General features: G+C 39.1%; 1 protein-coding gene across 1 annotated transcript; it reads right to left on the reverse strand.

Annotated features, from left to right (window-relative positions):
• Window positions 1–814: 814 nt before the first annotated feature.
• LOC137259320 (lithostathine-1-beta-like) lies at window positions 815–11,791 on the reverse strand. Its single transcript, XM_067796999.1, has 7 exons — window positions 11,574–11,791; window positions 10,213–10,279; window positions 6,920–6,996; window positions 5,592–5,660; window positions 4,360–4,663; window positions 3,097–3,264; window positions 815–2,004 (listed from the first exon to the last, which is right to left on the reverse strand). Exons 1-7 carry the CDS (start codon window positions 11,577–11,579, stop codon window positions 1,754–1,756), a joined length of 942 nt encoding a protein of 313 aa, XP_067653100.1. The 5' UTR covers window positions 11,580–11,791; the 3' UTR covers window positions 815–1,753.
• Between the last annotated feature and the right edge of the window lie 471 nt (window positions 11,792–12,262).

Raw genomic sequence — 12,262 nt, forward strand, 5'->3', positions numbered from 1 at the left:
ACCACTGGACTCCGTGCGGATGGAATCTCTTTGGGGGAGAACGTGCCTCACTATTCTGTTTACATAAAACATCTGACCTCTATATACCATAGGATGCTTGATATATATCATAACTGGTCTCGTACCCCAACTACTACTACTACTATTCTTGATACCAACGTGAGCACCAGGGGATCACCATATACCCCGTGAGAGAGTGGATGAGGTTAAACACCCTTTCATATTTTTTTCAGCTATTCAAGACGCTAAGTACCCCAAGATGTTTAGAAAAGCAATAGAATAACAGGTACTGTTTCATGAAACGTCAATTCATGACATTGTCACAGAATACACAGCGAATGACAATCAGTGTGATTGAATGTTGAATAACGATTATAATTCGTTGGCGTGGTTGGCGATTTTCCAATTTTGTGCAGGTATTCATTGATCTTGGCACTGGCGTTTATGATAGAATTAGTTTTCTAAAACCTTGAACACCCGTATCCATTTACATCAATATGCCTTATTACTTAAACTGCATCAAATTTAACTTTGTTTCATTAAATTTGAGCGATCAATATTGGAAACCAGTCTAAAATGTCTCTGGTATTACTGTATCTCATTGGCAGCAGTATCAGCTGTGACTCGATTGAAGGAAAGATAAGAATGGAAATAACCAAATCCCTGCTATGCATCTTACATGGATACTCTACCTAAAACTGTGAGATAGATTAACCACTTCTAAGTCAAAGATATTTATGTCCAACGACACATTTATACGTACACAGTACAAGTTGGAGTAATAAAATATATGTAAATACAGAAGATAAATATGATGCTTTCTCAAAAATTTATTCAAAGTGTTTCTGACACACATTACCAAGTCTCTCGTAGTCACTATGGGATGGCAAAAAACCTTTTGTTATGATCTGTTGCATTTAATTTGTGTATTTTGAGGTGAACTTAAAAAACTAAAGCCATTTGTCTGTCTTCCAAGATAAGTAACTATACACAATCACCGGCTTTGCTTTTATAGTCAGATTTCAGCAGTCAAGTTAGAAATGGGGTAAATTTTGACAGAAATGTTGCAACAGCTTACTATAGTTATTTTGTTAAATAATACAATAGACTTTCTAAAAAAGGGAAATTTCACTCGCGAAGCTCTATTTTACATATTCCGTTTCACAAAGTGCTTTTATGGCCAGATTTCAGTGAAGTTAGAAATGAGGTAAATTTTGACAGAAATGTTGCAACAGCTTACTATAGTATTTTGTTAAATAATACAACAGACTTTCTAAAAAAAAGGGAAATTTCATTCGCGAAGCTGTATTTTACATATTCCGTTTTACAAAGTGCGTTAAGAACATTTTTACATATTGCGTTATGTTTTACACATAGCGTTAGATTTTACATTTTGTCGGGATTTTACATGTATATTGGGGTATCCTGCATCAGAGTTGTCCAGGAAGTCGTGCATCAACTGGTTATCGCAATCTGCTACTCCTGTTTTCTATAAGTTGCCTCTGTGTAAACTTTCCACTGTATTTTTTCAAGTATTTGCATTTTTGTAAAACGTCCAGTGTATTTTTCGATATTTTTAATTATTTTATCAAACGTTTCATGATTTCATTATAATTACACTTAAATTCTCATTAGAAGTAGCCAGTAAAAGTTAGAAATGTCGACAAAAAGCGTGACAAGATTTCGTCATATACAAACAAAACAAAACACAAACATTTTTCAAAGAACAGTGTCTATATTGTCATTTCGTAGTTTACGCATCGGAAGACTTCATCTCGCAAATAAAGGCAAAGTACATATCAGGTTTCTCGTTCCGCCACTGCCACGCTTTTACCGACGAGGACCCGGATAGATTGAGCATTGAGATGCTGGTCCGATGTTGTTCGTCCAAAGGGAAGGCAGAGAGCCAAGCCTGATACTGAAAGTCGGTTCCATCTACCCACGTCCATCGACGCCAGAAGGGATGGAAATAGCCACCAATCCATACAGCTGGTGCAGGAAATCCTGCAGTGACAGATGCCTTCAGTTATATGAAACTAGGACTCTCTGTTGTTTAACGTCACAACGTCGCACTCAGCAACAGTCCAGCTATATATGGCAGGTCTGCAAAACGTTTCTGGATAACACAGTCCAGTGATCAACATCATGAGCAACTATTTATATTATTGGGATACGATGACTTCAACCAAGCTAGCGAGTTTGACCACCCGATCCCGTTAGCCGCCTCTTACGACAAGCATTGGTTACTGAAGATCAATTCTAACTCAGATCTTCACGGGTGAACACATGTCTGGGAAATTCTGGAAAACTGCAGCATCCGGTATCCGACCCGTGAAGGTCCCGGGGTAGAACAGGCCTTCAGCAACCCATGCTTGCCATATAAGGCGACTATGCTTGTCGTAAGAGGCGACTAACGGGATCAGGTGGTCAGGTTCGATATGTCACATCGGTTACCAGTTGCGCAGATCGATGATCAGGCTTTTGATCACTGGACTGTCTGGTACAGGCTCGATTATTTACAGACCGCGATATATAGCTGGAATATTGCTGAGTGCGGCGTACAACTAAACTCAGTCACTCACTCACTCACTGGTATCCTCCCCCTTTTTAACAAAATATTCCAAAGTTGAATAGTTTGTTCTGAAAAATCCTGTCAAGGCTTTGCCAGATCATTCCAAATTTAGACTGAATTTCAGGATTTTGAGTGTTATTTAAATAAATAGAAGTAATTATAGTATTTACAACTGGAACATTGTTTCAGATGTTCTCGAATATTGCTAAAGGCTGCGAAAAACTAATTTCACTCACTCACTGATACGGCGTGATTTAACGGAAATATTGGCCAAAGTGGCTTGTACCAGACTGGCACGATGTAAAGGAGGTCAGATAGCCTACTGGTCCAAGCGTTCCCTCGTCACACCGAAGACCCGGATTCGAATCTCCACGTGGTACAAAATGTGAAACCCATTTTTGGTGCCCACCACCGTGGAATACAGCTAAACGCGGCGTAGAACTAAACTCACCCATTCACTGATACGAGGCGATATCACAGAAATAGTGTTCAGAGATAAGCCGCTGACTTAATTATGTTTATACCTTCTGTGATCAGGAGGTTAGCCAGAAACTGTTGCTCCCTCTCGCTGTTCACTGACACGAGATGTGAACCCATCTGGGAACATGTCGTCTTTGCCCTGTCCCACTGCAACGACTTGTAGACAAGCATGTAGCAACTGCCGTCAAAGCCAACATAATCTGATGAACACACTGCAACAAGGATGAATGAACTGTACAACTTCAAAAATATATTGTAGATTCTCTAATGCCTTCAACTGCCTTAACACATTGCTTACATGACTCAAGGTAGTACCAACGTTAATGACCCCAATTGCCATTATGCATTGTTGACAATTATACAAGGTAGAATGTAGAATTAATACTAATGGCATCGATTGCCATTTCACAATGGTGACAATGCGTATTGAAGAATAATGTGTACGGCCTTCATGTGATATTTTACATTCTTGACAATGCACAATGTAGAATAACGTAAGTGGCATTCAATTCATATATTATACATTCCTGACAATACACAAGAATAATCTCTATGGCCTCCAATTGTCATTATACATTGTTGACAATGAACAATGTAGAATAATGTCTACGGCCTTCAAGTGATATTTCACATTCTTGACAATGCACAATGTAGAATAATGTCTGTGGCATTCAAGTCATATTATACATTCCTGACAATACACAAGAATAATCTCTATGGCCTTCAGCTGCCATTTTACATTGTTGAAAATACACAACGTAAAATAATGTCTAGGGCTTTCAACTGACATTATACATTGTTGATAATGCACAGTGCAGAATGATTTCTATGGCCTTCTCATTGCTATTATACATGCTTGACAATGCACAATATAGAGCGATTTCTATGGCCTTCAACTGCCATTACATATTGTTCACAGTGCGCAGTGTAAAATATTCTCTACGGCCTTCAGTTGCCATTATACACTGTTGACAATGTAGATGATTCCTGTGGCCTTCAGTTGCTATTATACATCCTTGACAATACACAAATACTACTAATTACTTCAGCATGAATACACAATGCTTTTATCATATTTCATCACTATATCAGCAGTATTCCAGCTATGTTGTGACACAACGTCCGTCTACACAGCTGGGATACCATGACAAGTGTCAACCAAATCAGCGAGCCTGACTACCTGATCCCGTTGGTCGCCTCTTCTGACTAGCGTGGCTTGTTCACAACCCGTTCTAACCTTGATAGTCATGGGTTCAGGTAATTCAAAGGTGTTTAAATGGTAAAGCATTTTAGCTATGTTAGATTACCTGTTTTTGATGTAGTAGTTGTCATCTGGTGAGTTGGCGTTAAAGTTGATGTGGACGCAGGCAGCGTGGACAGTGTCATGGTTGTAGATGTCTCAGTGGAAGCTGGTGCCGTATTCGCAGTAGGTGTGGTAGATGTAGGCTTTTGTGTCACACCCTGTCCCTGACACATCCGCCGGTTACAATTGTTGCTATGGCAACAACTGTAACAAAGACTCCGTACATTCATGTTGTTTCGTTTCCAAAGACTTATGGCTGTCCCCCTTCTACCAACAAGGATTGGTCGGACTGGTACCAGATCGCATACCTGGAGACAAGAGATAATATCAAACATACATTACAGAGAACTACGTTTATCATTAATACGCTTATAACGAACTAGTTCTTTTTGTCCTGGCCGCTTGATGTTTGTTTGCTTACAACTACGGATATAGCGAGGCAATATTTGTGGTCCCAATAAGTTCTTTAAAACTGGTTTCCTGTAGAAACTGTACAAACCAAACATTGTATATCTTTTGTCAACAGCAAGCGGACGTGTTAAGTCAGCAGTTAAACGTTTGGAAGGCTCTCTTACACGCGAAGTGTTTATCATTATTATTATATTTTATTTTGCATAAAACGAACACAGAGGAACCATTTTTTGTAAAGCGCATAGATAACTCTTACACATCCTCAATCTCTATATCCTCCGATAAATCTTCACTATACCCTGGATGCTCAGCATGATGATTTTATGACCTCCCTTTGCTGACTCCGCATCCTCACATTAGCCAATCCGCTAAACCGCCGTTACAATCGAGCTTGCCAGTGTCAACAAAGATAGCGGTCGTGGCTACGACAGTTTGTTCGCAGTGCGACTCAGATTTGGGGAAAATCATACAGACAAATTGACAAACATGCAAGAACTCCGTTTACTTCTTTCATACTAACTCCATTTGTGTCGCCAAGTTTAATCAGTTAGATAATTAAAAAAAAAGACGAAAGTGAGTTGTGATTGGCACGCTGAACTTCCGAGCGTTGACACCTGATTGGATAAAAAGCCAGCCAAGGGAGATAATAAATGCATCAGGTCAAGCGGTAGATGCATCCGGTGTATAGTGGTAATTTATCGGAACGTATACCCTGGAGACATTAAGGATGACTCTTACACACACTTCATTAAGTCGGAGCGCAACGATCGAGGGCTGCCCCACATCATATCATCCTTAAATATACAAAAGATGAAGATTGATTACCATCTTATCCTGGCATCCCATCCTGTACCTGGTTGTGTTAGAATACGTGTACTTGTATGTGAAGCATAGCTGTAGAATGGAAATACATCATGGTAGAAAACATTGCACATGTAAGTCAATTTCAATACAAAGCATCTAGAACCTCTGAAAGATCTTCGATTGAGTGAGTATGCTTTTACACCACTTCTACCAATATTCCAGCAATACCACGGCGGGGCACACCAGCAATGGGCTTCACACAGAACCCACGGGAATCTAACCCACGTTTTAGTCATGACGAGTGAACGCTTTAACCACTAGGCTACCCTACTGCCGTGACAGCTCTATGAACGTAGTAAAGTGACTGAAAGCATTGTTGTGATGTTCCATCTTCAAATATAGCATCCTCGTGAAAGTTAATATCGAATTAACCATGGTTAGTTTTGAAGACGCTTTGTAGAAATGTTTATGTTTGAATACAGAAATACATCCCCCATACAAGTTCAACTGTATTTACGGGACAATTATTTATTGTCAGTATTTTTGAGTCATCTACCGATGACCTTGAAGTATTTGGGTTGGTTTTGAAAATCACTCAATGTACCCATGTGGGGATTCGAACCAGGGTTTTCGGCGTGATGAGCGATCGCTTTAACCACTAAGCTACCCTACTGCCTGTCTACGTTTCGCATCCAGTCAGGAAACACGGCTTCTGTATCATTTACAAAACTTGGACAGTGCAACTGCATCGGCACACAAAATACAACGTAAGATCACTGACCTTTCACAATGTAAACAAAATATACCTTGTTTTATAAACCTTGTTTTTATTTGAATGAATAAACATGAATGTCCAGTCAGGCACTGTCTTGTTCCTTATTCAAACACGTTGTCAACACCAGAGTGACAGTACGACAGTGAACTTCCGGTGTGCGTCGGTTTCATAAGCAAACTACCGGCACTTCTTATTTGGTCGGGCGGTGGGGTAGCCTAGTGGTTAAAGCGTTCGCTCGTCACGCCGAAGACCCGGGTTCGACTCCCCTAATGGGTACAATGTGTGGAGCCCATTTTCTGGTGTCCCCCGCCGTGATATTGCTTGAATATTGTTAAAAGCGGCGTAAAACTAAACTCACCCACTCACTCACTCACTCGTATTTGGTCCCGAGTAATGCCGGTATTGACAGTACACCGTATCTTAATTCCGTTCCCCGCCGTCATATCGCTGGAATATTGCTGTTTAAAACAGGTGTTACTCAGGGTATAAGTTCTCGGGTTGTAAAAATAATCCCAGCTTCATCATTACCGTTCTCAACATATACACACTGCACTGAAAGCTCTGTACAACGTACCTCGTGTTCCTGGCAAAGAGTTGAGCTGCTGCACATAGTTGGATGTACAACATCAACACAGTCGAGGCACTGAAGGTCTGTTTGTGGGAAGTAGTTAGGTTTAAACATATAGTACAAGATAAACCTATTACAAATGAAGGACCAGTTGTTAGGTTAAATATATAGTACAACATAAACCTATTACAAATGAAGGACCAGTAGTTAGGTTAATTATATAGTACAACATAAACCTATTACAAATGAAGGACCAGTAGTTAGGTTAATTATATAGTACAACATAAACCTATTACAAATGAAGGACCAGTAGTTAGGTCAAATATATAGTACAACATAAACCTATTACAAATGAAGGACCAGTAGTTAGGTTAATTATATAGTACAACATAAACCTATTACAAATGAAGGACCAGTAGTTAGGTCAAATATATAGTACAACATAAACCTATTACAAATGAAGGACCAGTAGTTAGGTTAATTATATAGTACAACATAAACCTATTACAAATGAAGGACCAGTAGTTAGGTTAATTATATAGTACAACATAAACCTATTACAAATGAAGGACCAGTAGTTAGGTTAATTATATAGTACAACATAAACCTATTACAAATGAAGGACCATAATAGGAACTAAACCTTAGCATGGCTTAACATTTTAAGGAGACAGTGTGCGTAATACCTACTTCCTCGCTAGCCAGCGTCTAGTGTAAATTCAGTTGGCGAGTAATTTTTCACAGCCATGGGCCCTACTGGCGAGTCATTTTGTAGATATATGACTTGTTCAGCTACGAATACAATTTTTAATGATGCAAGATTATGGCATGATAAAAACGGCTATCATGTCAATTTAGTGACGAAGGCTGTGTCACGCCGACAATATCTTATACTCGTCTAATTGTGTAATCTTTTGTTTAGTTTCTACACTCAAATTTCGGGCTCGTGACATGTCAAAACATTGATTACAGAAAAGTCTCGTTTCCTGTTTACTTGGTTCTGTCCTATTGCGCAGCTTAATGCGATAACCAGTCCAGTATTTTTAGACTGTGTCATTTAACTGGATGCATAAATATTAATCAGTGTGATTTGATAAGTCTACGCAATTGTATATTGCAACACTAAGCTCCTTCTAATCCTAATAAATACGTCGTATGGCGTGCTACGTCGTACAGCGAGCTCTGATAAACAGGAACCTGGAAATATCAAAACGAGGCTCTGCCGCTATAAAAAGTTTAGCGGTCTCTGACGGAACTATTATTACATCAACCTCATATTTCGTTACAGAACTACGCTCAATAAGCGCAAAACAACACATAACAGGTTTAACCAGTGTGCCAGATGCATTGTAAATCGTTTTACGACCTCATCAGACAGGGGCAATCCGTGATTCCATAGTTAAGGTATGCTGCCTCAACCTCGACATAAAGTAGAGAATGACGGTGCAATTAAAGTTTAAAATTGAAATTCATTTGTAAATACCATTTTCTTATGAAACAAGGTATTTGAATTCAGTTTAACCAGAGATGTTTGTGGTGTCAATTTACACATTCACACGAGAAAATTCGGATCATCTGAAAAGTAGGCCATTGTCTGAATAGGTTAGTAAGACTTATGTTTCGGTCTGAAGTTATTTCGGACACTGGTTCGAGAAATCAAAACCATCGAGTTTCATCAAAAGGAGCAATATCGTGAACTACGTTTAATACAAGCTCGCTTGTAACGAACGGACGGGCATAACGAATTGTGCTTGTGCGCATGCCGTATGCGACGGGATGTGGCAGTAGGAGCGCGTAAATATGTTACGCAGTTATTACCCTTTATCTTGTCTCTGACAATGCTTCATGATACATGTATTTTGTGTATACAAGTCTTTATCCTGAGGAAAACGTGGACACGAGTTATCTCCCCTTATCAACTTTAATTTGGGTTTGCTGTTTTAATTGGAGACAATGTTGATGCTCTCTGTTAACACATTTTTTTTCTTTTTGAATCTTGATCTAGTGCGAATTTATTATATAAAATTCAGTTTATAAACAATCTTGTCATATCAATCTTTTTTCATAAATAAATCAATAAGTCCTGTTTTTAGAAATTAATAATTGTGTCAAAGCTTACATATTGCCTTGAAAAATTTACAGTATACAGGAGTTGCGTTATCCTGTTGTTCGTATTTAACACCATGTAATCAACTGATATCAGTGTTCTAAAGACAACACATAACGGTATTCATTACGGGGGTGGTTTAAACACATACAAACACCAAAGACCATAGTTACAAAGAATTCACTGCAAAAATAAGATGGTTTCTGGAACACTGGAACATTTGCAGTAGGTATCCAGGGAGTTTCCTGTAGTTTCATTGTAGTTTCCATGAAACTGAATTTTGCACCATTTCAGGATGATTTCCAGTTCGTTTCATTACCCACTCCTCCAAGCAGGATCCAGCTGGTTTCCATGTATGAGTTTATTGACGGTTTCAACCTGGTTTCCAGGTTGTGGTGTCCATGTTGTGGTTTCCAACGTAGTTTTCCACCTAGTTTCCAATCTAGTTTCCAACAACAATATACTTTTTTTGCTCATCTAAGCAACTCAGTTATAAGACCTCGTGATTATTCTAAGCTAATCTTCAAATCTAGGTTTCAGTCAGGAATGGAAACCAGCAGTATACACATGACCAAAGCCTCTTGCTTGTTTCCGTCTCCGGAACTATAACTTTAGAGTGTACATTACGGATTCTGTTTGGAAACTAGGTCACCCAGTTTCACTGAATGGATACCAACTGGATGTCAGAATGATCAACTTTATGTCGAACATTGACACATTTTATGTTACTTAGTACAAGACAATGCAAAGGAACCCTACATGAAACTACATTTTACAATTTTTTTTGTTGGTTTCCATTTACAGAAATACCAAAATCACAGAATCAAAAATGGAATCTAGTTGGAAACTCAGTATTCAGTTGCAGTGAATGGAAACCAACTGGATTCCCCAATTACCCACAATACGAATGGTTTCCAGGTTTCAGGAAACCAAATCATTTTTGTAGTGACTGATCTTGCCATGTTTGTCATAAAAGGGATAGGATGACCAGGCTCGCTGAATTGGTTGACACATGTCATTGTATCCTAAATGCGTTGATCGATGCTCATGATGTTGATCACTGGATTGACTGGACAATGTACGATTACTTACAGACCGCCGTCATTTAGCTGGAATATTGCCGGTGTGGAGTTAAACAAGAACGAAAATATTTTACATGGTGCATCTTGAGAGGTCGACTCAAAATCTACCACCTGGTTCTCCATTGCTGGACGTCCACAACCAAACTGCAGACATTGCCAAAACAAGCCATCGATGGGTCTGCAACCAAACATGACGAGATATAAAGGGAGATAACTGGAACAGTCACAAGTGGATGTATAGCATGGAGTATGCTTCAAAACGTGGCAGAAAGATGAGCCAAAGATGCAGTGACACGTTTTGAAAAACACGAGGCGGATAAATCATTTTTTTTTTTTTTTTTTTTTTTTTTTTTTTTGGGTTTTTTTTTTGTTTTTGGGGTTTTTTTCGTTTTGTTTTGTTTTGTTTTGTTTTGTTTTGTTTATTTTATTATGTCTAATGAATAAGTCAGTTGCCAAAGTAACATCAACCTTTACTTGTGTTAAGTGGTAACAATAATGATGTCGGTAACCATAGCACAAGTGCAATGTTCACATACAGTCTAGGTAAACCTAGTCTCGGTACTTTTCGTTACAGCCAAGTACTGAGTTCGCGGCAATAGTGGAGTGTAACGAAAAGTACTGAGACTCAGTTTACTTAGACTGTGTTCACATATGTATCATAAATATCAGCTCTTGTTACCTGTGCAATACACACATCGTTAACCCAAATAACATCAGCCCGTGTTATCTGTACAATGCGCACATCCGTTACCCAAATAATATCAGCCCTTAAATTGTTATCTGTGTAATATTCACATCCGTTACCCAAATAACATCTTCTCTTGTTACCTGTGTAATACTCACACCCGTTACCCAAATAACATCAGCTCTTGTTATGTGTGTAATACTCACACCCGTTACCCAAATAACATCAGCTCTTGTTATGTGTGTAATATTCACATCCGTTACCCAAATAACATCAGCCCTTGTTATCTGTGTAATACTCACACCCGTTACCCAAATAACATCAGCTCTTGTTATGTGTGTAATACTCACACCCGTTACCCAAATAACATCAGCCCTTGTTATCTGTGTAATACTCACACCCGTTACCCAAATAACATCAGCTCTTGTTATGTGTGTAATATTCACATCCGTTACCCAAATAACACAGGGGTATACGACTTTTTATCTCTGTAATATTCACATCCTTAACCCAAATAACAACTACCCTTGTTATCTGTGTAATACTCACATCCGTTACCCAAATAACATCAGCCCTTGTTATCTGTGCAATACTCACATCCGTTACCCAAATAGCATCAGCCCTTAAATTGTTATCTGTGTAATATTCACATCCGTTACCCAAATAACATCAGCCCCTGTTATCTGCGTAAAACTCACATCCGTTACCCAAAGAACATCAGCCCTTGTTATCTGTGGAACAGCACAAGTATTATTGGCCCTGATCAGAAAGTTGTTGGTCTACTTACATCCATAACCACGGGATGTCTAGAGAAAGGCACTAGATGTCCTGGCTCGACGATGTGTCATGGCGTTCTGGCGTTATCTTGTCTTTTACTCCTCACCTTTTGACACATTTTCCCTTGTCTTATCTTTGTGGCGTAGAGGTATCACAATTAGCCTTAAACTGAAGCACCTTCACAGTGATATATGTACGACTGTTTACAATGCGCCAACGTGACGTTTTGAACACGTGCAAAGGAAATACAACCGGGGAAAGTCAGTTGTCAGTGACGTCACCATGACACGTGACACTGCTCTACACGTCCAGCCATTGAATCGCCTAACGTCTCTATCATTTGCTGGGGTCACTCGTCACACGTTGTCTTACTCATTTTAATTATGTCTTTTAGTTCCAACTTTGCACGCTGTCATTCTTGATCTGTTTGAACAGTCTCCATCCGGCTGATGTCTCGTGAAGCGGCAGGAAAATCTATCTCTTGTATTTTATGGACCCAAAGCTATTGATTGCTGACGGTAGATGTGTCCTGCGGGTGGTGTCTTGCTGTAAAATCACTGGCACACCATTACCTTGTATGATCGAACGTATGAGACCTGATTTTTATCAGAATTTGAAGGCTCCTTCACACTTATTTCGAACTGACAGGAATCAAGGATAATCAGACAGAAAAAAATATTTCCAAAATTCGAACCGCAT

This window comes from Haliotis asinina, chromosome 13, assembly GCF_037392515.1.
Source record: "Haliotis asinina isolate JCU_RB_2024 chromosome 13, JCU_Hal_asi_v2, whole genome shotgun sequence".
NCBI lineage: Eukaryota > Metazoa > Mollusca > Gastropoda > Lepetellida > Haliotidae > Haliotis > Haliotis asinina.

Coding starts and splice junctions, on each gene's coding strand:
- LOC137259320 (XM_067796999.1), bottom strand. Junction 4,664..5,591: donor TGGGATGCCAGGATAAGATG/GTAATCAATCTT, acceptor TCTTGTCTCCAG/GTATGCGATCTGGTACCAGT. Junction 2,005..3,096: donor TAACCTCCTGATCACAGAAG/GTATAAACATAA, acceptor CTGTCACTGCAG/GATTTCCTGCACCAGCTGTA.